The sequence below is a fragment of the Bidens hawaiensis genome, unplaced genomic scaffold (assembly GCF_021521415.1).
Source record: "Bidens hawaiensis isolate Kalapana, Puna unplaced genomic scaffold, B.hawaiensis_p1.1 tig00004105_1, whole genome shotgun sequence".
In the NCBI taxonomy this organism is placed as follows: domain Eukaryota; kingdom Viridiplantae; phylum Streptophyta; class Magnoliopsida; order Asterales; family Asteraceae; genus Bidens; species Bidens hawaiensis.
In genome coordinates, this window is record NW_027491242.1 from 435,559 (window position 1) to 462,280 (window position 26,722).

The 26,722-nt window shown below is 35.0% G+C and overlaps 4 protein-coding genes across 5 annotated transcripts; 2 read left to right on the plus strand and 2 right to left on the minus strand.

Annotated features, from left to right (window-relative positions):
* The first annotated feature begins 4,803 nt into the window (after window positions 1–4,803).
* LOC143625483 (bifunctional UDP-glucose 4-epimerase and UDP-xylose 4-epimerase 1-like) lies at window positions 4,804–8,608 on the plus strand. Of its 2 annotated transcripts, none has more exons than XM_077095798.1 (9): window positions 4,804–5,039; window positions 7,000–7,049; window positions 7,140–7,275; window positions 7,366–7,467; window positions 7,563–7,790; window positions 7,869–7,950; window positions 8,043–8,125; window positions 8,211–8,302; window positions 8,390–8,608. In XM_077095798.1, the coding sequence occupies exons 1-9, from the start codon at window positions 4,854–4,856 to the stop codon at window positions 8,478–8,480; spliced, it is 1,050 nt and encodes a 349-aa protein (XP_076951913.1). In that variant the 5' UTR covers window positions 4,804–4,853; the 3' UTR covers window positions 8,481–8,608. The 2 variants fall into 2 exon arrangements, with proteins under 2 accessions (XP_076951913.1, XP_076951914.1); XM_077095799.1 differs by lacking the exon at window positions 4,804–5,039 and adding an exon at window positions 5,979–6,038.
* A 492-nt stretch (window positions 8,609–9,100) lies between these two features.
* On the plus strand, window positions 9,101–10,408 carry LOC143625392 (uncharacterized). Its single transcript, XM_077095733.1, has one exon. It carries the CDS (start codon window positions 9,383–9,385, stop codon window positions 10,376–10,378), a length of 996 nt encoding a protein of 331 aa, XP_076951848.1. The 5' UTR covers window positions 9,101–9,382; the 3' UTR covers window positions 10,379–10,408.
* Window positions 10,409–11,903: 1,495 nt separating this feature from the next.
* Window positions 11,904–12,641, minus strand: LOC143625348 (protein SRC2-like). Its single transcript, XM_077095700.1, has one exon. The coding sequence runs from the start codon at window positions 12,468–12,470 to the stop codon at window positions 11,904–11,906; it is 567 nt and encodes a 188-aa protein (XP_076951815.1). The 5' UTR covers window positions 12,471–12,641.
* Window positions 12,642–17,574: 4,933 nt separating this feature from the next.
* On the minus strand, window positions 17,575–19,025 carry LOC143625393 (heat stress transcription factor B-2a-like). The gene is made up of 3 exons (XM_077095734.1): window positions 18,910–19,025; window positions 18,467–18,721; window positions 17,575–18,308 (listed from the first exon to the last, which is right to left on the minus strand). The coding sequence occupies exons 2-3, from the start codon at window positions 18,698–18,700 to the stop codon at window positions 17,724–17,726; spliced, it is 819 nt and encodes a 272-aa protein (XP_076951849.1). The 5' UTR covers window positions 18,701–18,721; window positions 18,910–19,025; the 3' UTR covers window positions 17,575–17,723.
* Window positions 19,026–26,722: the final 7,697 nt, after the last annotated feature.

A 26,722-nucleotide genomic window follows, 5' to 3' on the forward strand; every position in this document is an offset into this window, starting at 1 on the left:
TTTAAAATGTACCTATTTAAAGTTTATTTGTTTTAGGTGTGTTCTAGAATAGAACCGTAGATAACCATATAATACATTTATATGTAGCGCTTAATATGTATGTAAATAATGATAGTTAAAAAAAACTCGTTTCATGCCCTTCGCTAAGATATAAATTCTCGCCAACTATCTAGCTCATGCAAGACGCTTGAACACTTCTTATCATCGTCCACTTATGACCATCACATCGAACCCATCTCACCGCCATATTTGAACCATTGCAAGACACATGTGTTCGAAGTCTAAGAACTTCACTAAGTTGTTTGACAATAAAGTTTCAATATGTGTACAAGAACTTGTTGAATCAAAATATACACCTAGGAATGAACTGATCTGATGATTTTAATTAAAAATGAGATTTAATTATCTAAACATGTTAAAACCAAAGCTGGATGATTTAAACATGTTTAGGACTTAACCATGCTCATACGTACACACATGATATGCAAGTATAAGGTACCCGGTTTCATACCCCATTCAAAACCTGTGACGCTGGGTATGATTTTTCAAGCCAGCTAACATCCAATTCTATACCCAAACCAGTTAATCGGTTATGGACACTACCTGATTTCTCCATACCTGATCATACCCGAAACCAGGTATTGAAAAAACAGTTTTGTGCATCTCTAAATGCAAGTACTAATAGTTAATTGACAACTTACATGTGTGGGCTTGTGGGCTTTTGTAGCTTAAGTGTTCCTACTTTTGTGCATCTATTTTTCCAAGTCTCACGCCTCCTTAATCAAGTGAGCTACACGGCGGGGACTTAGGTACCCAATCTAGTAATCTATCCATCACGAAACGCATACGGCCGTTTGTAAAGTTGTAAAAAAAAACGGTCCGGAGCCGGTTAACCGGAAACCAAACCAGACTGGTTAATATCTAAAATCGGTTTCAGTCAATCCGGTCTCCAAACTGAACAGAACTGCCAGTTTGTATAGCGGTTCATACCTTTTACAAATAAACCGGTTTTAAAACCGTTTTCGTTTACCTAAATTCGGTTAAAACCGTTTTTAAACCGATTAAACCGGTTCTAAACCGAACCAACCTAGTTTGGATCAGTTTGACAAGTTCTACTCAGAAACCAGTTTCTAAATTGAACCGGTTTGTTTTGAGAAATAGCCGTTTGGGTGTTTAATATATATATATTTTTTAATTTCATCCACGTAATTAAATAAATTTATTAATATATTAGTTTTAGGGAGTGATATTTATTTATAAACTAAAAAATATTCCTTTAAACTGAACTATAACCACCTGTCCACAAGATCTATTTGCATCCATACAAGAATAAAAAAACTAGCATATCAAACAAAAACTCAACGGGTCGTGTTCGGATCAATCCATGAGTACGCGAGACGTGTTCGGGTTAATGCATATTAACTATAACTAATCTCATATCTCTTCTGAAGTGAGGTTAGTTCCTATTTCAATCTGAACTACTTTAAACCCGAGCCAAACTGGACCTTCTTAACAGGTTAAACGGGTTCAAGTGTCTTAACTAACCTCATCTTTATGTCCTAATGAGGTTAATTTCTGTTTCGTTCTAAACCATTTTTGACCTGAAGTTCAACCTTTTTTTGAATCTATTCAATTTAGTACCAAATATAAACTAATATTTTAACACACGTTCAAACGCCTTAAAAGGAAAACAAACAAACATGATTGTTGTCTAGATTGAGGACAAGGTTTCGATGTACCGATGGGTTAGTTCAAAGCACTCGTTGTGTAACTCCTTAATACTCCCGTCGTGAACGTTGTACCTTAACAGCTTCCCACGAGCTAACAACACCAAGAATGTAGCTTCTTCGTCTATAACTACATCAAAAACTTCTAAATCATATCCATATTTATACTTGCCCACAAGCGCATCAAGCTGCAGCCGATACTTGACAACCAACCCTGAACGAGTCTAGGAACACCTGGTTCCACTAATCACAACCCACCAAAACTCAAGAACTTGATCAATGTGTTGGAAAATAGTGGGTCCGGATCGAACTATTTAAGGCGGTCAAATGGTCAAAGTTCTTGTCGTAGCCCTCTTGATCTTACGCTAGGCTTGTCATCAATTAATCGCGGTTCATCATACTCTCGTCTACCTCAACCAGTTTTAGGAAGACGTTTGGTCTACATGTTTGATGCCGAGTGGGACCCGACAATGGTCAGTTGTCCCGTTATTTCATCATCAAAAGAAAACGTGACGCTGACGCTTTGAGACGTGTTAAAATAGTCAATATGGGTGGATCTTAATTCCTATAGTAAAAGTTGATACCTTCTTATTAGTGGCACATGTTATGTGAATAATTATGTTTTTGCCTTACTATGTTTTGTAATTGGAGATGGTGTCTATAATAGATTATTATTATTATTATTATGGTTTTAATGATTTTGATAGTTTTATTTATCCTTATCCTTAGAAAACAAAGGTTTAATTGGTTATAGTGGGCATGTTTTGTACTTTAGTAATATATTTGGCCTGTGGGACCCGCTCAAAAAAGAAGTATCCTATCATCTTATCCATTTTTTTGGCATGTGTACCTTTCCAAGTTTATATATATATATATATATATATATATATATATATCTTAATACACTGTTTTTGAATAAAATATAAAATCTGTTAATTAGTGTATGGGCCTTATTTATCTATAAACATGTCTAGTTACATGAAAAAAATAAATAACATCTTCATCATTCACCAACAAACTTTTCCATTAATGCATTTATTATATATATCCTTATTAACATATCTGAACAAATATAATAAACTTCAAAATTGTTACAACTTTTAAGAAAGTTTATATCTTTTTACAAATTTTTAAAACTACTATTTATTATAAATAAATACATAGGTAAATTGAAATTGATGTATTCAGCCATGTCCTCCAAAAACACTCACGAACATGGCATGTACACGCGCAATAGAACATACCAATGGTCTTGTCATGTTCTCACTTTTCATATCCCATGTCTTATCGTCAAATTTTTTTTATATTAACAGACTCATTTTACACTTGAAAAAATTGCTTTCAAGGTCTCGTCTCTTTAATGAATAACTTGAGCCCTGATACATATTAGTGAGCTATTACGCTTTTTTCGAAGAATAGTTGCTTCCAAACGTACAACACAGACTACTCGGTGATGTTGATACATGACATTAATGAAATATTTATGAAATATTGTATTGGTGTTTAACTAGTTAATATTAATATTAATAATATACATAACATCGGATAAGGTGCGATCATATCATGCTTATGATTGAAATCTGAGATGTCGTATACGGCTTGCGAAACAAAGAATATTCCTAGAAGTGGGTGAGAGTTTGTTTAAAAATATCAACAATTAATCTATTAAGAGTAAAACTTATAGAAATAATGTTTTGAATATGCAACAAACTTTTAACAGGAAAAAATAATAAACTTTAGAGAAATTAGAATATGAATTCATCTCTTAATTTGTTTGGCTGACTTAAGAAGTTAAGATTAATTAAAAAAAATCATATATTTAAAGAAATCTAGCAATAATTCCAAAATTTAAAAGAATTCAAAACAAAAATAAATAAGATCTCAATTATTCACCGTCATCGCTACCTCACGTCCCCAACCCCCACCCCACCCCACAATTGCGACCACCACCACTCGTGGTGATAATTGGGGTTATGGTGGTGACGTCACGGGTGTTGGTAGGGGCTATAACAACTATACGTTCCGGTATTTTTTTTATTACATTCTGATACTCGTTGGTATTAATTGTGTTCCAGTACATATACATGTACGGACCCGACTTGTATTAGTTACAAACTTACAATGGGTGTTAGTAGTTGGTACGCGTGCGCTACCAATACTCGTGCAGTACTGATACATCTATCAATACATTCACAATTTCCTATACACAACTAACTTTCTTTAATTCCTTTAAATTCCTTTAATTCAACGTTCGTTTCACTAAAAAGTCAATTTAAGTAAACTCTTATAAAAACTTTTAGTTTAAGTCCGTAACAATTTTATTTCTCACATTCTCTTTTTTTTCTTAACGACAAACGAATTAAATTGTCTACTGACTAAATTAACTCTTTTTCAATCCGGGAAAATCCTCACCTAAGGCACGACAGTGCGGTGAGATAAAACTCGTTCAGTTTAAAGATCCAATTAGTGAATGTCATATACTCGTCTAGTCTCTGTGCCTCTAAAACTACATGTCGGGGGAAAAATCGAACCTGAGTTACATGAAACACTATGTAGGCCTATAAAAACATTCGTGTTCATTCGTATAAATTCTAAACGAACGTTTCACGAACAAAACTTAACTAAGATAAAGAAACATAAATGAACACAAACAAACATAAACGAACACAACTGAATAAATATAAAATCATTACGTAGATAATATCTATTAATATGTAAACGAACATAAATAAACGACATAAACGAACGAGAATAAACGAACACAAATTTTTGTTCATATTCGTTCGTTTATTAAATAAACGAACATAAACGAAATTCACGAACAATTAAACACCGGGTCTCTTTCTTACCCGTCCACCATCTCATCTACTATTTCTTACATTCAAAAAGGTTAATCTGTAATAATCTGTAACCGCCTAACCAAATCAGTTATAATTTCTAACGGCCTCTTTACCCACCCACACCACTATAAATACCCACACACACACACACACACACACACATCACACTACATATCCTTCGCGCTTATCCCAAAACAAACAAACAAACAAACTCTCTCTCTACATTCTCACATACACAGTTTCACACTACCAAGCAAGCATTCATTCTGTAACAAACTTTTAAGCGATGACGTCATCGATTCTGGTTACCGGTGGTGCTGGATTCATCGGCACACATACTGTGGTGCAACTGCTGCATCAAGGATTCAAGGTTACGGTCATCGATAACCTTGATAACTCCGTTGTGGAAGCTGTTGATCGAGTTAGAGATCTCGTCGGACCTCAGCTATCGCTTAATCTTCACTTTCATGTGGTATACTTTCTCAACTTGCTGTTTTTGTAATCATTTTATAATCGGAGCTCTAATTTGCGTTGTTTAGGCTTAATTATAGTTGATTATGTGTGTGTTACTTGTCATATTCGAATTCATGTGGTTTATCTCGTTCACTTGCTGTTTTTGATTCATTTTGTACGGAATTTGATGATTAATGTGAGGTTTTAGAATCGGAAGTTGAATTTGAGATGCGTGAATTGAATAATTGATGTTTACTACTTCGGAGCAATAATTATCGTTGTTTAATCTGTGTTTAGGCTTAATTATAGTTGATTTTGTACTGATTTCGATGAATAATGTGAGATTTGTAGAAGTTTTAGTACAGTAAGTTCAATTTTAGCCCTAATTTGCGTTGTTTATGCTTAGTTATAGTTGATTCTCTGTATTTTACTCATAATCATCAGTTTCATTCTGATTTTGTACGGAATTTGATGAGTAATGCGAGATTTGTAGAGGTTTTGGTACTGGAAGTTGAAATTGAGATGCGTTAATTGATGTTTACTGATTTGAAGCCCTAATTTGCGTTGTTTAGGCTTAATTATTGTTGATTCTGTGTGTTTCACTGATAATTTTTAATTTCATGTGGTATAGTTGCTGAACTTGCTGGTTTTGATTGATTTTGTACGGAAGTTGATGATTCATGTGAGATTTTATAATCGGAAGTTGAATTGGAGATGCGTGAGTTGAATAATTTATGTTTACTGATTCGGAGCAATAATTTTCGTTGTTTAACGTGTGTTTAGGCTTAATTATAGTTCATTCTCTGTGTTTTACTCATAATCTTCTGTTTCATGTGGTATATCTCGTTCACTTGCTGTAATTGATCTGATTTTGGAACCGGAAGTTGTATTTTAGATGCATGAATCGAATAATTGCTGTTTTACTAATTCGGTGTCTTAATTTGCATTGTTTACTGTGTGTTTAGGCTTAATTATGGTTGATTCTCTGTATTTTATTAATAATCTTCAGTTTCATATGGTATTGGTATAGTTCCTGAACTTGCTGTTTTTGATTGATTTTGTACTGATTTTGACAAGTAATGTGAGATTTGTAGAGGTTTTAGAATCGGAAGTTGAGTTTGAGATGCTTGAATTGAATAATTGCTGTTTACTAGTTCGGAGCCCTAATATGCGTTGTTTACTGTATGTATAGGCTTAATTATAGTAGATTCTATGTGTTTTGCTGATAATATTCGATTTCATGTTAGTTCATGAACTTGCTGTTTTTGTTGATTTTGTACCGAATTTGACGAATATTGCGAGATTTATAGAGGTTTTAGAATCGGAAATTGAATTTGAGATGCCTGAATTGAATAATTTCCGTTTACTGTGTGTTTGTGTGTTTAGGCTTAGTTTAGTTGATTCTGTGTGTTATACAGATAATCTGAAAGGATTAGATGTCAGTGACCTAAAACTGCAAAAACTTCTCTTCTAATTCGTATATGATATATTTGATTTGAATTCTTGCTGGACTTGTGTGCTCTAGTAGTTGTACATATTGTCTTATTGAATACTAGCTTAATCAGAAGTAAAATTAGATGAATGATGTGAGATTTATAGAGATTTTTGGACCGAAAGTTCAATTTGAGATGTGTAAATTTCTATCTACTAGTCTTAGGAGTTTGTTTTTGGAGAATTCGCTGAACTGTATGAGGTTTTAGCAACTTGAAGCCCTTGCATTGTTTACTGTGTGTTTGTGTGTTTAGGCTAAATTAGAGTTGATTCTCTGTGTTTTGCTGTGTGCTCTAGTAATTGTACATATTGTCTTATTAAATGCTAGTTTAATTAGAAGTAAAATTGATCGCAACATATGGTAGATGATCAAATTAACTGTTATATGTAGTTTACACCATTACCTTATGTTCCTGAGTCTTGCAGTCCAAGAATGTTAGTACTTCTCAGTAATATGAACTGAATTTGGTGGTGCTTGTTGGTTGCAGGGTGATATCAGGAATAAGGAGGATCTGGAGAAGTTGTTTTCTCAGAATAAGTATGTTAATTTTCATGTAAAAGTATTTAGTGCTTTTACCGTTTACATATGGTTATTTAATCCCTAAAATTGATATTTAATTGTCTGTAGGTTTGATGCTGTGATACACTTTGCTGGTCTCAAAGCTGTGGCTGAAAGCATGGCTCATCCGTTTCGTTACTTTGATAACAATTTGATTGGATCAATTACTCTGTACCAAGTCATGGCCAAGTACAACTGCAAAAAGGTCTGTCTTGAATCTGCAAATGGTCTCGGATTTACAAATCTGTTGTTATAAGTTATAGTTCTAATATTAATCTTGATTGTTTTTGTGCAGTTGGTTTTCTCGTCTTCTGCTACTGTTTATGGACAGCCCAAGAGAATTCCATGTGTTGAGGACTTTGAATTGAAGGCAATGAATCCGTATGGGCGCACAAAGGTACTATTAACCTGTTTTATTTACTTAACTGCAGCTGCGTAAGTGAGTTTTTAAGCTTGAGACATAATTTTAACCTCTTCTTTTGTCTTGATTAGTTGTTTCTTGAAGAGATTGCTCGAGATATTCACGCTGCAGATCCCGAGTGGAAAATAATCTTGCTGAGGTACTTTAACCCTGTTGGAGCTCATGAAAGTGGTAAACTCGGTGAAGATCCGATTGGCATCCCAAATAATCTCATGCCTTATATCCAGCAAGTCGCTGTTGGTAGATTACCAGAGTTGAACGTTTATGGTCATGATTACCCCACGAACGATGGCACTGCGGTATGCAAATATTGAATTGAAAATAACTTTATTAAATATTAACAATGTGATATAATTGGTTATGATTGATGATAACAGGTTCGTGACTACATCCATGTGATGGATTTAGCTGATGGTCACGTCACCGCTCTTCAAAAGCTGTTCACTAAAGAAGATATAGGTCAGCAACAACTGTTATATTATACAAATGGTTATACTTCATTACCTCATCATCTAAACCTTTTTTATGCTGACATATATCATGTTTGTTAGGTTGTTTTGCATGTAACCTTGGGACCGGTCGTGGGACCTCTGTTCTCGAAATGGTGACTGCTTTTGAGAAAGCATCTGGAAAGGTCCTCATAACTTTAACCATCTCTATGTCACATTCCATTATAATAATTGTACAATCTGTATCACTAACAAACTTACTATTTTCAGAAAATCCCTATTAAATTCTGCCCGAGAAGGCCCGGAGATGCAACAGAAGTTTATGCATCTACTGACTTAGCTGCACGTGAGCTCAACTGGAAGTACGTAATTAAATGCCTTTTTCATTCGGGTAAATATTAACATCATGTGTCTAGCCTAATAACTAATATGTTGTGTGTTTTGTTCAGGGCAAAATATGGCATTGATGAGATGTGCAGGGATCAGTGGAACTGGGCGAAACAGAACCCGTGGGGATACAAGAAACCGACAACCAAATGATACGCAAGGGTATAATATCTCGTTATCTTGTAGTTGCAAGTTCCTCTGAATAATATTGTTTCTGCTTTTTAGCATGAATTGTGAAAACATATGGTTACTTTTGTGAATTGTGAATATGGTTTTAGCAATGTTGAAAGTCAAGTCAAGAATGTGTGGTGCATTAGTAATGTGAAATTACCATCAGCTTTTCTGGTTTTAAGTCTTTCTTTATCATGGTTTATTAAGGTTGCATTAAACTAGTTAACTATTAACTTAGATTTATTGTGGTTTCGAATACACATATGGTTTGGTTTTGACATCTTTGATAGTTTACGGTTAGGCTTATGGTTTGGATTTTGGAACTTGAAACCGACCATGTAAACCGAACGGATCCTTAACATTTAGCAAGTAGAATATAAAGTTTTCCTATCTGTATTATCTTTATAACCCCAATATTTTTAATTATTTAATGCAATATATGTTTTTAAAAACAATCGGTTTAAAACCCCACCAAAACCGGACCATCAAGACCTCTCGAACAACCGAGCCAGCTTCGGCTTTCTTTTTTAAAACCATTGTATGTAGTCTGGCCTAAATTTTTTGTCACATAATATTAGGTGTAATTTCTTATAACTTATCAGTGTCAAATATGGAATAGTATATGTTAAAAGTTGAATGTTAATGGTGCTTAATTGCTCACATAATATCTCTGTGTAATTTGTTAGAGATTACCTATTTGTGGTAATTGCCTATATCCCATCATTAGTGTTAATCCAATAAAAAAGGTAAAAGATTAACATCCACTTTAAACATATTTCATAACTTGTAAAACCATTTAACATTAGCATATCAGATCAAGATCCACCATTATCTCACCGAAAACATTACCACCACCACCACAGACCACCACCTACAACCACCCAATGTCCACCGAACAACGAGTCTCATGGTCGGACTCATTCTCCGTAGCCCAAACCGCCATCCAATCCTTGTCCACCATCATCTCCTCCGTCCCACCACACGTCTCGTCCTCCGACTCACCCGCATTCTCCCTCCTCAATGACCCTGATCTCGCCTCGCAAATATCCGAACACCTTCGACAACCCGACTCGGGTGCCGGGGACAACCAGCTATGCCGCTGGCTATACGACACATTCCACACCTCCAAACCCGACCTCCAGCTCGTCGTCCTGCGCTTCCTCCCCATCATAGCCGGGGTTTACCTTTCACGGATTCCGCAAAGGAAACCCCTGGCTGGGTTCGAAGCGGTTTTGCTGGCAATATACGCCAGCGAAACCGCTTCACGGAACGGGCAGGCGATCACGATAAACATCTCAGATCTCTCCCATCCGAGTGTTTACCATGAAAGCAGACACCCGTACCGGACCGCGTCAACCGAGCTTAACTTGGTTGTCGTGTCCCCCGGGTTGGAGCCACAAGGCACCATCCGGTCCACCAAACGTGCACGAATCATTGGGGTGGCACTCGAGCTTTACCATAGCAAGATCATTGATATACCGGCTCAATCTAAGCTCGATTTTTGTGAGTTTTGCGTCGTGTGGGCTGGCCAAGACGGAGAGTACTTCAAAGATTTCCCAAATGAGGGTAAAATAGAAGATGATCAAATAAAAGGAAAAGAAAGTGACATCAAGAATGAAGGGAGGATATTGTTGCCATGGGAAATGTTGCAACCAATGTTAAGGATATTAGGGCATTGTTTGATGGGTATCAATAAGAACAAGAACAAAGAACTGCATGAAGCTGCATGTCGCGCGTGCAGAAGTCTGTATGCGCGGGCACTGCATGATATTAACCCGAAGGCGATTTTGGCCGTCGGTAGTCTGCTTAAGCTTATTAATATCCAGAAAACTAGTGTTGATCATACCGAGTTACCCGTTACCAAAGTCATAAATCTTTGATAAGTTTTAGCTCTTCTAATAAAACAGGATGTGCATTTCTTGAAATTTGCTTGATTCTGGTTTGTGAACATCCAAGATTTGTGTAATGTTTGTTATATTGATTGGGAATTTGTTTGTTGATTGATTATCTGGTTATTGTATTTTTAATCACAAGCACACATTTCTGCATTCCTTTTTAAAAATATATATAAAGAACAATTAAGTGGAACCCTTGTAAGACCATTACACATCTTAATGGATATGAAAAGTGAAAGCACTTGTGCCTACGTTGCGATGACATGACAACACCTTTCACTCACATGGATTAGACTGTGAGACTACATACTACACATAGTCGCATATCCTTAGTATAGTAGTTTACAGTTAACTCTTTATTAATCTAAAACACAAAATTATTTTTTTCAACTAATGCACTATGTGTTGTATTATATATAGAAAGCAACAGTACATCAAATAAACAATAGAAAATTGTTAAAAAAAAAGAATTAGACATCTTTTGAGACCATTACACACCTTAATGAATAACGACAGTTTTCACCCATATAATGAGACCGTTACTATAATTTACTCTTTTATAATCAAAATATTCATTAAGTCGTAATGGATTTTGTGTAGAGCGTTGTTCACGAGACACCACCACTATATACAGATCATATGAGCCGTATAACATGACAACAAAAGATCACATGCTATATGAGTTTGTATCAATCACATTAATTATTTTTTAGTTAGACAAAATAGCATATTTAAATTGCCCATATGACAATTTAGTATATTAATTTTTGTTTTATGCTGTTAATCCAAGGAAACTAAGATACAACCTTTTTTTTTTTTTTTTGATATGTGGATCTTGAGTTTGAAAGCAACATCTACCCATTAACCAAATTCATATTTGTATTTGTGTAGTTAGACCAAGTCATCCCTCTTGAAAGTTAAAACCGTGTTTCATAACAAATCACATTCAAGATGTTGATATTTTTTTTCTCCTCACAATTTCTTGGTAAACAAATTTTGACTTTATCAAAACAATTATAATATAATAGAAATCAACTAATTTTTCACACAAACATTTAAAATTGTTCATCTATCTTAAAGATTACAATTATACTATTTAAATACGACAACTTAATCTCACAAATCATTATATCTTCCCACCAAAGCCGTGTGTAGTGGGCGATTTGTTAGGGGCGACAGGGGCGATTTTCAAGTTGAACACCCCCTCCCCTCCGGGCGACAAACGAGGCGATAAGGGGAGGGGGCGATGAGTTTTCGTCGCCTGTCTTTTGTTTATGTATATTATTAATATTATATATGTGTGTGTGTGTGACATGGCGATAAGGGGAGGGGGCTACAACAGTATTGCACCCTTAAAACAAAAACTCACTCATTGCTGACTGGGCGTCACATGACGCAGGTCGCCCCATTTTATAGCTCGTTCACTACACATAGCCTAACTACACGTCTACACTATCCAACTTTGGTACCATTTAATTTACTGCACTATTCAACTTTGATACTATCTGATTTACCGTGGGACATGTCGGTGGGACGCGTGGCGTACACCATTTATATCATTAACCGCCGGCAAAGTCCTCACCGGAATCCCAATCGCCACCCGACCAAAGTTCACCTCGGGCAACCTTCGCACATCCGAACCACCTTTCCTTCGAAAAACCGAACTATCCAACTTCACCATCACATTAACAACACCATGACCCTTTGAACCATCTTTCTTCCTCAACCTATAACTCAACTGCCTCATCGTCCCCACCGGCGACATCCCATCGACGATATCCGCCACCGGAATCCCACACCACCCTAACAACCTAGGACCCAATAACAACCGGTTGGTGTATAAATATAAATAAATGCATGAACATTTATTATAGAAAAATTTACTAGCATCAATAATATTGGAAAGATCAAACTTGTCACCCCAAGTGGGATTCACTCCACCTTCATGGTCCACCGTGGTTGTGTGGTGTCCACCGGTGGGAGAGGTGGTGGTGGTGAGGTGGATGAATGGTTGGAGGTTATGAGAAAATAAAGATGGTGTTTTAAGGCCTTGGGCTGATATTATAGTGATCTCCATTGATAATAATTTATCAATGGTTGGTGATCATGGGCGTTCTGACTTAGTGATAGCCTGGTTGCTTCTTTGAAGCGGTTTTACCTTATTTTTGGAGTTTCCGTCTAGGGAATTTTTAAGTCAGGTTTGAAGCGTTAAATAACAGAAACTGAGGATGATTGAAATCCCGTCTAATAGGTTGGTGGGGTGATAGGATGTTGAGATATATATATGGGAGGTGAGGGTGGTGGTAGTGGTGGTTCTAGGGAGGTGCTTGGAGAGTGAGTAAGTAGTTTCCTTATTTTTAGTGGATGGTGTTGATGTGTTTTAGTGTCAAAACTTGTGGATAGTCTCCATTTTGGAAGTTTCATATGAAGTGTTTTTAATGTTATACATAATTTTAATAAAATATTTTGTTTCATATGAAGTTTCCTTTTTTGGGTTGGGCTGCTCTACTATTACTGGATCTAGCTGGGCCAGAGTGGCACTCATAGCCTTCATAGGCCTAGTGGGGTAAAAAAACCGATTTGGGCCCGGTAACCGGTTTATAACACGACCCACTAAACAAAAAATCTGGTTTAGCTCAAACTGGTTAGGGTCCGATCCAACCCGCTAGTTTGTATAATGGTTCGTCGTCTCGTTCTCTCAAACTGGTTTGGACTTTGGATCCAACCCGATTTTAAAACATCCAAAAAAATCCGTTTTTTTTTGTCCCAAACCGGTTTCATCAGGTTGAACAATCTTGCCTTTAAACCAATTTAAAATCTGATTCGGTTTCTTCCGAACCAATTTTGATAGTGCCTTGACCAACGTAGACAATTGTTAACCCGGACCGTTTGGGATATAACATGTTTTGTGCATGTCTACAAGGGCCCATGATTCACCACTATTTCATATTTTTCATTTGCTTATGTTAGTCTGTTTATATGCATTTGTTTACATTGATTTGTGTTCACTAATTTAAGTTTGATATACTCGTTTAAATATTTAAGACTTTACAACTTAGTTTAGTTTTATGAAATCAAAATATCACGTATAGCAATTTAATATAGTATTATTAATTTTCAACATAATATGTTGATGTTTAAGTTTACTTTAAGTTAGCGTTTGAGCAGTTATGACTTATTTCAGTTATACTCATTCATCAATCATCCAAATTCATTTTATGTTTGTTCGTTTATACTATCAACAAACGAACATAAAACAAGCATTAACACGTTCATTTTCTAAACGAAGGGTTCGTTTAATTGTCTTTGTCCGTTTAAAGTGTTTGCTCTATTCGTTTGGAATTTGCAAGCGATCAATACGAGTGTCGACTGTCTGTGTGGGCATGTAAGAAATAAAGAGAATACAGTATGGAGTGAAAGGTAATATAACTAGTTTAAAATAGTGTCATAATAATAATAACATACAATCACTGAGAATTGAACTCGAGACCTCTACTCCCTTAATGCATCAGATTCACACACATTTATTAAAAAACCAGTCATCCAAAACAGTAATCATGAACTTCAATTGTAATTTATAAATATATTCAACACTTTGAACAATATTCAAAATTAATAAAATTTATAATTATAATACTTATAATAATATAACCAACCAATCAACTTAATAATAATCCATCTTCTTCATTGATTCTGTATCATCATCATCATTGATTCATCAATTCCAGATCCAATTTTAATTACATTTTTATTACCACCGCCACCGCGACCGCCTATCGTAAACCTCACCTTCTTCCTCTTCTCCGGCAGCTTACTCACTTCCTTAACTGATCCATCCGTAACAGTTTCATCTTCACTTCCCGCCGGAATAATAACCGTTTCCTCTCCGTCACCGGCGAGTTTCGGAAACTCCGGCAGCCACATCGGTATGTGTCTCAGTCTCAAATCCACACTCTCGTTGCCAAAACACGGCGGATTTGACCGGAGCTCAATCCTCCGGCGAGGCATCGGCTTCGCAAACGGAATCTCATTACTGTAACGAACGAATCTCATTATATCACGAAGAATCGACGAGTCACTGAGATTACATAACCGTCTATTAATAACATCCGAGTTGCCGTTAAATCCGACGTCATAATGAACGTCGTCAAGCGCGCGGATGACGTCATGGAGGTTACACTCCGTACGGCCGGTGGAATTAGCAAAACCTGCTGCTGACTTAGCTAACGATTGAATATACGTCACGGTGATAGAAGCTAGGGTTTCGAGAGCTGACGATTGAGCGCGTTTGTATCCAACGGAGGTGCAGATTTGTGCCACGGAGAGTTTCACGGCGGCGGTGTGGAGGTCCGGTGGTGGTGATGATGATGACGTGGCGGTATGTGATTCAGAAGATGAAGCTTTGAGCTTCTTCTTCTTCGTCTTCATCTTCATCGTTGAGTGGTTGTTTCGAAACCCTAGCTTGTTTAATCCGTTTGTTAGAAGTTTGTTTACCTTTGAAACTGTTATTGGGCTTGGGTTTTTATATGGGCTTAATTTAGGTTATGAGTTTAGTTGTTTGTTAAACAATGTTTGTAAAGAAACTTTGGGCTCAAGTCAGTCCAGCCCAATTTAAGGTAACAATTAACTTGAAAGTCTGAAACTAGGCCATAACTCAAAACCAGCAAATCGAGTTTTTCAAATGAAACGGGTTGGGTATGATCAGGTAATGAATTGTTAGGTATTGGCCATATTCGGGACAAGTTCGGGTCCGAGTATTATTTTTAAAAGTCAGACCTTATGTATCGGGTTCAGATCGTGTATAGAACCGTGTTTCTAAAGCCGTGTATTTGAATGCCCTATGTTCGGGTTTTTTCTGGGTATAGATTGAGTTTTTTTAAGGCTCTGCACCTTTTTGGGGTATTTTTCGAGTAATTTCGGGTGTAGATCATGTATTTAAAAAACCCGGTTTCAGGTATTGGAAAACTCCGGTTATGATTTTCGGGTATTACCGGGTACAAATCAGGTACGGTTCCGAGTACAGGTTTTGGTACTGAAATGCATACACTATCTGGTATCTTACAGGTTGGGTCGGGTACGGGTACAGGATCGGGTAGTAAAAAACCCGGTTCCAGGTTTTTTTTTCAGGTCTGGGTTTGGGGTTTTTGTGCACCTCTACTTGAAACCAGAGGCGGACCTATGTAGAGTAAGGGGCGGCCGCCCACCTTAAATTTTTTTTTAGCGTTATTTGTATGTGAAAATCCCGATCGCCCCCCCCCCCCCCCTTAAGATCAGTGTTAAGTCCCGTTATCGCCCCCAAGAAAATAATTCCTGGGTCCGCCACTGTCTAAAACTAGGCCATAACCAACACAACTGAGCATTACAAGTATACAACAACAAAAAAATTTCAGCTAGTGTTATTTATTTATTTATTTTTTTGAGATCAAACTTTTCTTATGTTTTACTATACACAAACCAAACTACATCTGGATAATGGGTAAGCGAGCAACAAGCTGCGCCGCTATCCATTTTGAATCACAAAGCCTATTCTACTAATGATCAATCCTTGGTTCCTCGGGCTCTACGAGTCATTGTGGACCAGCTTCTGCTCCCGCTTTAAAAAGCGAACCACAAATAAAGTAGTGACGGAAGTAAAGGTTCTCACTTTCCTATCAATGGGTGGTGTCTAGATTAAAGAAAATTAGAGGGTCGATTGAGAGAAATGGTGCATGTTTGATTAATCCTTATGTCTCGTTGTACCTTGTTTTTGTTTTTTTGTCTTCTATTTTTTGCAAGTAGCCTTGTAAATAGAATACCGTCATTCAAAAAAACAAAGGATTCCGGTATTAGATATAGAAAGTGTGGTTTTAACGATTGATGGTTTGCAATTTGAAACTTGTAACTGTGTAAAATGAACCAACGGTTTACATTTATTATTTGTTGGGTCATAAGTCATAACCTATACATGGGTTGAAAAAATTTATTCTTTTATTAAACACATGATTTATTTTTCATTTTGGAACACAAACTTATATATATGTTTTATGTCGATTTATCTTTTTCTAAAGCCATAGTTAGTTGTTCGACAGAAAGCTTTCATCAGAAGCGATCGAACCAATCATACTCTAAACAACCCTACTTTAGACTTTGATTTTGTTTGAGAAACCAAACCAAACCAAATGGGACTATGTGAACCCAACTTATTTGACTTTTACTATCTTGATTCATGTTCATGAATCTTGTGGCCGACAAATTATAATCTAAGGTTGAATACAACTAACTAGTCTATGTAAAGTATGATTAAAGAAAACACAAACAAACAATATAGATAAATTATTATTATTATTATTATTATTATTATTATTATTATTATTATTATTATTATTATTATTATTATTAACGTCCTACTTCCTTTACCGGAGAAATTATCAAACTTAAAAATCCCAAAATTGACAATAAGAATATGTACAATTCCTCTCTCAATAAAATAAATTCAGATGTATAATTGACTAAGGCATGAACCGAATTCACATCTTATTATGTCAGCATTCACGTAGGTCCTACATAACCAATGTGACAATTTGCAATTTTGCATAGGTGTCTAAAAGAATATAAGTTCATTATTTTATATATAAAAAACTATTATAAGTTTTATACAACCTATGAAGAACATAGTCATGACATTTTTTCCACTTATAGAAAAAATAAGTTGAGATTGTTTCTCAATCCCACCATCCCAAAATAGATGTCCATTTTCATATTAATATTTGTTTCAAGAATGATGTCTAATTCAATATAAACCAAAGCTACTTTAATTCTGGAAAAGTAGTTACTCATTCGGTATCAAATGTTTGTCTCTATATGGTTTCACTATTGTACTAATACCGAAAATCAGAAAAGATGGATACTGAATCTATCAGTATGGTATGCGTATTGATTGCTCATCTTGCTCATATTTGTAGGTTAAATCCATAAAATTAATATCAATGTATTTTCTATCATGATACATAATATGTTAATTACATATAGTGACCAGCCGCATAAAAACTTGGTAAATATAAGCAAATAGTTATGTCAAAACTTTCAAATTTTGTTCTATTCACAAAACATTTTACCTTACATATCAGTTTCACTATGGTAGATATGCTTTCAAGTTGTGTTTTTACTTTTATTATACTTAAATACAACACAAAATCAAGTTTACAAACATTTAAGTCATGTTACTTATACAAATGAAATAAACAATGTAACGTCTTGTCTACTCATGTGAAGACTACCATTTCTCTTTTGGCTTGTGTCTAGACTTATACATCAAGAATACAAATTAATACAACTAAATACAACTCCAAATTTACATTGATGTTTGCTCTTGCATCTCATCATCGGGTCGTTCTCCAATCGCGTCCTGCTCTAACCTCCTCACACGCTTCGCCCCAATCGACACCCCAAACAACCGCGGACACGTATTTTCTTCCTCCATCGGATCACCACCGCTACCTTCAACAACTTTCTCCAATGATTCATTCTCTATCTCCTGATGTCCCACCATAAAATTACTCATCATAGTAACCACATTACAACACATACTTCTTAGATGATCGAGTTCGCATCTCAAATTACAATTTTGCTCTTTTAATCGCTCGTTTTCTTCAATAAGATGTGTTCTTGAAATACTAGATTGGCTATTATTATTAATATTAATCATAGTAGCCGTTGGTGATGAATTCGATGATCCGCCTCGTTCTTCACTTGAATTTCCAGATGTTGATACCGGCACTACCAACGGGATTGCATTTGTTGCCTCAACAGGCGCAGCAGACTGTGTAGTCGTAGTGATTATTTTCCTACGGTGAATCTCCTTTAAGAGAGATTTTTCACCTCTACGAAAAAATTCATTAGCGAACTCCCAACGATCCGATACAATTTTCCTAAATCCCTACAATACACAAAAAGGTTAGGAAACTAACTATAAGTCCATAACATGATTCATAAGTCACAACATAAATGTTGTAAATTGTAATAAATGACACACATTGTAATAAATGACACACAGCAACAACAAAGCTATTGGTAGGGTCTAGTTCTGGTTCTTACATAAGTGTTTAGCTGGCGAATAAAGCTCGAAAAATTATTATGTTTAAAATATTTTGGAAGCAGATCTCGAGCGAATTCAGCCGGTTTCCAAACAATAAACGCGTTTCCGTGTTCGTTCCACGAAATCATTTCGTCTAAGGCCGGATCGTCAACGAGCTGATACGTTTTAGTCAAAAACGGCGTCGGAATCGTTCGTTGCGACTCACCGGCTTTATCCACCTGTGAAGTCGTCATTTAAACCTACTCCAAATATCACTACACAATTATAATAATATAAATAGTTAAATCTCAAGTGAAAAACATATTGTTTAGATAAAAATATAAGCATCCACATATACAACAACAACAACTTGAAGCTATGTGACATATAATAGCTATGTAACAATATTAGTACTTAAGAAGTTGAATAATAATAATAATAATAAGTAGTAGTAGTAGTTTACCTGTATGGGTAGTGGCCGGAAAAGTGGCCGGAGGCGATGGTGGAAGAAGGAAGAATGGAGGGTGTTCTAGAAGATTCTGGGTGGAGAGAGTAAAGAAATTAGGGATGAGGAAGGATGGTGGAAAGTAATAATAAGTGCCGGCTGGTCTATTCGTGGGTTCGAGAAGGATGGATATTTATTATTTAAAGAAAGAAAGAAACACACGTATTTGGTCCACATAAGGGAAAAGTGTGTGCAAAAATCTAGAAAAAGGATATTATTAATTATACTATTTATTATAATAATAACAATAATAATAATAATATATTATTATAATTATAATATTATGGTAATTGATTAAAGTTATTAATTCTTTTTATATTGGTTGATTTTTTCTTTTTATTATGAATAATTCATCATCAATCAACGTACTCAGTATATCCTATCGATAACAAAACTATGGTAGGGTTTAAGATGTAGATAGTCTTATATCTACCATTTAGGAATAGAGAGACTATTTCCGGTGAGACCCCCGACTCGATAGTAGTTTTGTATCAAGCCTTAGACATAAGGCACATGACACTTAACCATCGAGACACCGGGCGATTGGTGCATGTACCCTTGTCTTTCGGCTATCAACGACACCACATGATGTCTGATTAACATTCCACCACTTTTAACGTTATTTTCTATAATGACGTCAAAATTGGTGCAATTTCACTTTAGCCCACCTGATGTTTCACACATATATACATTATATACGCGCACCACAAGCAGAGAGTTTTATTATGAATAATTAATGTAACTTAATGAAATTTGTTGTGATATTGTTCATTTTTTCTTAAATTAAATGTGGTGTAGTTGTAGAAAGTCTGGATTTCAATGGAGATCCATGATTAATTCCCACAAACAACACTTTCGAGAGGGTATGTGTAGCATAATAAAGGAAAACTGTGATCTTCAATTCAATCTTGAGGGCGTCTGGTTTTTACCACTAGTAGCATTCGTGCGGGTGGGTTTTCCCCGAAATTGGAGATACTTTGAGGCGCTCAAGTGCTTTATATGGCTGGATTGGGCTAGCTAGTAATGGTCTTTTGCCATTGAATCACTACATGCCAAGTACCTATGCATTTTATTTTTATTGGTCTTTAAGAGAAAAAAAAACTTATTTAAATTTGTCCTGATATCACTTTTTTTTCAACAAGACTTTAGAATAATATTACAAGATTATAGGTCAGATTATAGATCGCATTGAATGTTATCAACCAATAAGCGAGTCGTAGAGTGATAAAAAAAGTTTATGCCTTTGCCATTTAGTTTCGGCGGTATCGAGTGATGACAGGAGATTAGGCGAATAGATAACGTTCACTAGTTGTATCCTTGAACTTAGGGGTGGCAAATGAGTTGGGTTGGGTCAAAACGGGTTATAGTAGGAATGGATCAACTAAAAAAAGGTTGTTTTGGTTCGGGTCGGAACGGGTTAGGGTCAACAGTTTTGGGTCAGAATGGGTCCGGGTTGAAACAGATTAAAACGGGTTTCGGGACAATTTTTTTTAACGAGGATAACAGACGAAACGTTTTAGTTCTTTTAAGTTTTTTGTTTTTGTTTTATATTTTGAGTTATGATTTTTTTATTAGTTTTTTGAATTCTTTTTCGAGGGATTTTTTAGGGAAAATTCTCAATATAACCCTTTTGCAAAGAAAGAAAATGTGTTTTAGTCATAAATTCTCCAATATTCCTAAAATAGTCCACATAATTTGGACTGAGTCGACACATTCGGATAAGATCCGACTAGATTTTTAAACCAATTTTTTTACACGTGTAAGAATTTCTGAAAATCCGACCAAAATTTTGAAAATCTTGAGAGACCCGTCCATATATTCTCACTAAATATTTATCTCAAAAGCAGCGTTCGCAAACGGTTTTTTATGCTTCCTAACTTATCCGTCCAAATTCTAAAAACATTGAAAAATGTGCCTTTAAATTCCGTCTTTCGATACGCATTTTTCGGTTTCGCATTTATTGGCAAACCAATTAACTTTTCTTGTGAAACTTTATGTTTTAAGTTTTGAAAACACTTTTTGTATAAAAATATGTAAGTTTTATGTGTTATCGTAACATACTTTGTTTTTCATTTTCTCTATTATTTTCTTAAAAAAAAGGCAACTTTAACGTTTTCGTGTCGGCTTTCGCAACACGAACCGGTGAGGGTTAAGTTTTTACGGACTCGTCCTTGGTATATACATGATTTTGTTTAAAGTATATTTATTTTTAACTTTCAGGGGCTGTTCTTAAAACAGTCCCGAAAACTCGTGTCAGTTTGCGTCCAAGATTCAAACTCTTCGACCGTTTAAGTTACCAACTAAGCCTAATGAAACACACCAATCACTTAATGCATCATATATATATATATATAGGGTAAGGATCCTAAGAGAACCCTTTGCAAATTGAGAACTTTGAGAACCATTTTGGATCATTAAAAACACCTTAAAAAAATATTTTAAAAAATCATAAAACAAAAAATAACAAAAATTTAAAAAAAGTAAAAAAAACCAAAATTTTTATATTTCATTCCGGTTTCATTAAAAAAACGTCGTATTATACACATATTTATAATTTTATTTAATCTTTAGTTACGTAATATACATATATGTACATTATCATTTATCTTAAATTATACATATGTGTATAAAAACATGTAAATGAACATATATGTATATATTATACATATGTGTATATAATTTAGCTAAACCGAGTTTTTTTTTATGAAACAAGGATGATAAAATAAGAGTTTTGGTTTTTATACTTTTTTCATTTTTGTGTTTTTTTTATCTTATGATTTTTTTTTTATTTTTGGGTTTTTTGTAGTTCAAAATGGTTCTCATAGTTCTTAATTTCAAAAAAGTTCTCTCATGATCCTGATCATATATATATACACACACACACACACTAGCAAAATACCCGCGCGATGCGGCGGCGGAGACAATTTACAATACTTTACTCGATTTTTGTTAGTTTATTAACCCTCTCGTTAAATATTGTATTTTTGTTAGTTTCGATAATTAACAATTTAGTTTTCAAAAACAATTTTGTATAGTACTCGTGTTACTTTTGATTCAAGTCAAGTTAGGTTGCATAAAAAAAGTTGTTTTGGTTCAATTTAGAACGGTTTTTTTTTTTTTTTTTTTTTAAGAAAAAGAGTTGTCTTAAGTTGTTAACAACATTGAGTGCCGGTTGAGCTTAGAAAGTTCTTTGCAAGCCTAGCTTTGGCCCGACTCATTGCTTGTTTGTTAGGACTTAACCCAGGAAAGTTGAATATACGGCGCCATTCAAAAATGTTAGGACTCGTGTTACTTTTGTTAGGACTTCCATACAATCTCCCAAACATGTGTTGTTTACAATCTACCAATTAATCTGATGACTAACCACAATATACAAATTATCCCAATTAAGAATATGAACCATTTTGTGAATGATTGGTTATGAACCATTTTAGAGCTGCACTATCATCAACACATGATCCTATAGATTTTATAAACAATTTATGAAATATCCATAATATTGCCAATATGCATACCGCCTACGACTTAAAAACATTAAAAAAGGTTACATCCAAAATCCTGCACTCAATGTTTGACTTCTGATAAGAAATAACTACTGCTCAAACACAGATTGGAAAGAAAGAAACAAAATACACTGCAAAATAAAAACAAACATATCAAAAAATCCTCTAAAATTCAAATATTAGAAAAGAGCCACCTTCACTTGGCTTAAGATAAACTCTTGAATTATGTCTAAACATTATTGAAGTTCTCATAAAATAGTAGAATACTACAATTACCAGATATGTATAACTAATATCATGAAGTCATCAAGTAAAAACAACACTATGATCTAATTCCACATTATCGATTAACTATTAAAATTGTTACTTATTGATCTTAATTAATGTGTATAGGCAAAACAAACTTACTTGTCATAAGGTTTAGACCTGCTCATACTGAGATGGCTTGATTAAATTAACGTTTACCTAGAAATTTGGCCATAATAAAAGCAAGCAACTTTTCAACAGTCCAACACCCAGCAACGACCTGTTTGGTAAAACCCCCACCTCTAGTTATATGCACAATAAAAAAACCATAAATATTAGTTTCAAATTGACACAACTTATAATAGAAACAAAACTAATGTGAAAATAACGATAAGACCTACCCACAGGGGCTAAGGGTGACTTTTTAAGCAAATTACAAATACCCTTAGTATGAAACCTTAGCATGGAGACTGAGCTGCTGCACCACCATTAAACCGGCCTCTCGGACCATCAGCATTGAGCCGGACTGGGGTACTCCCAAAGAGCAATTCAACTGGAAAAATGAATGATAATAGTAATAATATAGTAGTATTTTCTAATTTTTTATAACATAAAATAGTAATAATAAGTTGAAGCGTTCATCATGTTAACTACATTAACACGATCATGGCATGCATATTTGCAGGTTTATTCAAACAATAACCATATGACCCAAAAGTTTTTTTTATTTTTTATTGTTTTTTCATACTAATACTTTAAATTTATAATTTTAAAACAAATAGAATTTTATTTGAAACAGTTACACAGTAATAATAGCATCTTTTGTTACTTTCCTTTTTAGTTTTGAAATTTGGTATAAAATACCAACCAATTAATTTCTACAAAAATAAAATAAAAAATAAATGGGTTATACTGGTCAACTTGCAATGACCAAAACACAATCCGTTTAAATAAACGGATTGCGGGTTTAATTTCCTCTTATGTGTGTAAGGCCCCGTTCCCGGTGCCTCACTTTAACATCAGATTTACTCATAAACACAGTTCTACAAATCATAGTTTATTAAACTTTCGCGGAAATGTTGACTTTAATAATTTGATACAAAACATTTGATCTCTTCGTTAAAACATAATATTCAACATCTTATTTAAATCATCATTTATCTTCCATCTTCATATGCCAGCCATTCAATCCATGCCATGTGCCAACCTCATGCTAGCTCTGTAATCATATTCACCTGCGTGCATACTAAAAGTCAGCTACGCTGAGTGAGTTCTAATTAATCAGACAACATACAATACATACAGATATCTTACCTACATACATATCCTAACCTTGTGTAAATATCCATAAGAGGAACGTCACATAATATCTAATAAAAGAACTATTACTATTACCCCTACTATTTATATTCTCCATAGAATAACACTCTATATATATATTCTCCATAGAAGGAGCATCCTATATACTTCCATAGAAGGAACACTATGTTTTCCATTAAAGGAACACTATGTTTTCCATCAAATGAACACTGGGCTTTCCATTAAAGGAACACTGGGTTTTCCATTAAAGGAACAATCTATATATTATCCGTAGAGGAAACTCTATATATATAAATTATCATTTAATATCCATATAAGGAGACAATCATCACTATTCTTGGCAATACATGCAATATCCGAAGGTCGTTCACGTATCGACAAGCAATCATCCTTACATTACACACAATATCCATATCTTTATTTATAGCCTAATGGTACGTGCAATATCCTAAGATCGTTCACGTAACGTCAAACAATCATCATACATAAATCATACAAGGCATACACTTACCACTTAAGGTAAGTGTATTAACTATCACATCGAGTATGCACACAGCCCCGAAAACATAACAAGGAATGAGGCTAGAAACTCACATGAACTCGGTTACTTCTTCCGTTAATGGTTACTCCTTTCTTGACTGTGCACGGCTAGCTGTATAACAATTATGCGTATTGATTACTATCACTTTTCATATCGCGTTTCTAGTTAATTTATTACCCACAACGAGCGGGGATCCGGGGGCAATGCCCCTGGCAGCGGGGTCTAGGGGCGGCAACCCCTAGCAGGTCTAAGGGGCAGAGCCCCTGGCTGGGGTCGAGCTGCCAGGTCAGCTTGGAAAAATTTTATTTACATTAACCGTTTTAACACATTTTCCATTAGGATTTTAAATTATTTTCTAATTCGCCATCTTGTTCTCTATAACGAATTTAGCCTAATTCGTTATCAGACTATAGTCTAATTCGTTAACAAAACACAGCCTAATTCGTTATCCTTCATGGTCTGATTAGCTGATTCGTTAGCCTGGTTTGTCAATCTGATTCGTTGTCTGCTCATGACCTGATTCGCTATTCCAATTCGTTATCTGAACACCATCTAATTCGTTATTGGAACTTGGCGAATTGGTGAGTAACGAATCACCTGATTCGTTACCCGGTTCGCTCCTAGTTCGTTAGCCTAATTCTAATGTAACGAACTGGGTGAGCTGATTCGCTACCTAGCATAACGAATTGAACCATTTTTAACGAATCATTCCTGTTCTTATCCAGACTTTGACTTAGGGTCAAAGTCAAAATTACCAAGAACACAAAACAGTCAACATTCATCAGATCTGCAATTAAACCCTCGTTTCTTAACTAAATATCACGATTTATGTATCAATGGATTCGGAATTACAGAGCCTACAAACCCCAACTATCAAATCGGCCAAACGTCAATGTTTAAGGGGTGTGATTAGGCATATAGGTTACGGGTTCTTTTAGGTTATCAATTAACCTATCAAACTGTAATGGATTTCAATGAGATTTGCTTTGTTAAGCTCATTTTTATCATATATATACAGATCTAAGACTACCTAAATGAATCCGGATCTAAAGGAACGATTTCTAGTTATAAACGTACCTTAAATGAGTCGGTTTACGAACACGGTTAAGCCTTGATGTTGTTTTGGTTCTTCACGACGACGAACGATCTAGCACCAACAAACTCCGGTTTTCACTTTCGGATTTCGGCTCGGGTTTTAGGATGGTGTGTGTGTTTATCAAGGTGTAGGCTATGGTGTAGATTTTGGATAAAAACGGAAAGGATTAGGGTTTAAGGGGTATTTATACTCCCTTAAGCCCATGGACCTAAGGCCCATCTTTCCCTTTTGGTCCATAATTAAGTTCATCTAAAAGCCTACTTATCCTATCATATTTTATTATTATTATTATTATCCGAACGAAAAATTGGGATGTTACAATGTGTTTTTTCACCAAGGCTACCAATACGAAAGCGTCAAGACGCGCCTCGAAACGACTTTTTAAACCGTGAACAAAAGTAAAAAAGATAAACAAAGAGTAATATTGGCAATCACCTCACACTTTGGCAAACCATGAACATTTGGAATTCCCGTCATCTGAATCATCTCTAATAATATATAGTAGGGGCCCTTAAGGTATAAGGCATGTTTGGGAAGCATCTATGCAGCCGAAACCCATCGTGTATGTCTTGGCTGAATAAGTGGGTGAAAATCAAAATCCCAAATAATAATACCATCTGAACAATCAACAAAATAACATATTTGATAATTTCTTGAATAATAATAATAATAATAAATGTGACTATGGTGCTGAAACAGTTTCTTCGTATCATTGAAATAAGACTAATGCTAAATATTAGCCAATCCATTAAACATTTGTTTTTATGTCTGACTGTCCATTACTAATTCACAGATAAATGAGATTTTTTTTAGTTATTAAATATTCAGTTTCTGATTACCAAAAGGTAGAACAAAGCAGCTAAGAAATGAACATGTTAATTCATTCCAAATGTATCAAGATTCCAACATTAAGGCTCCCGTCAAGCTTTAAATCGTTTAAGGTACTACACGAGTTCGAGCCAAGCTTAGGCTCGATTACGATTTTTCTCAAAATATATATAATTAATCAAAGCGTATAATTTAATTATAAAATAACAATTGGTCGGAGCAATCTCAAAATATATA

Coding starts and splice junctions, on each gene's coding strand:
- LOC143625483 (XM_077095798.1), top strand. CDS start 4,854: ATGACGTCATCGATTCTGGTTACCGGTGGTGCTGGATTCATCGGCACA. Junction 5,040..6,999: donor TTAATCTTCACTTTCATGTG/GTATACTTTCTC, acceptor TGTTGGTTGCAG/GGTGATATCAGGAATAAGGA. Junction 7,276..7,365: donor CCAAGTACAACTGCAAAAAG/GTCTGTCTTGAA, acceptor GTTTTTGTGCAG/TTGGTTTTCTCGTCTTCTGC.
- LOC143625392 (XM_077095733.1), top strand. CDS start 9,383: ATGTCCACCGAACAACGAGTCTCATGGTCGGACTCATTCTCCGTAGCC.
- LOC143625348 (XM_077095700.1), bottom strand. CDS start 12,470: ATGGAGATCACTATAATATCAGCCCAAGGCCTTAAAACACCATCTTTA.
- LOC143625393 (XM_077095734.1), bottom strand. CDS start 18,700: ATGACGACTTCACAGGTGGATAAAGCCGGTGAGTCGCAACGAACGATT. Junction 18,309..18,466: donor TTCGCCAGCTAAACACTTAT/GTAAGAACCAGA, acceptor TGTGTATTGTAG/GGATTTAGGAAAATTGTATC.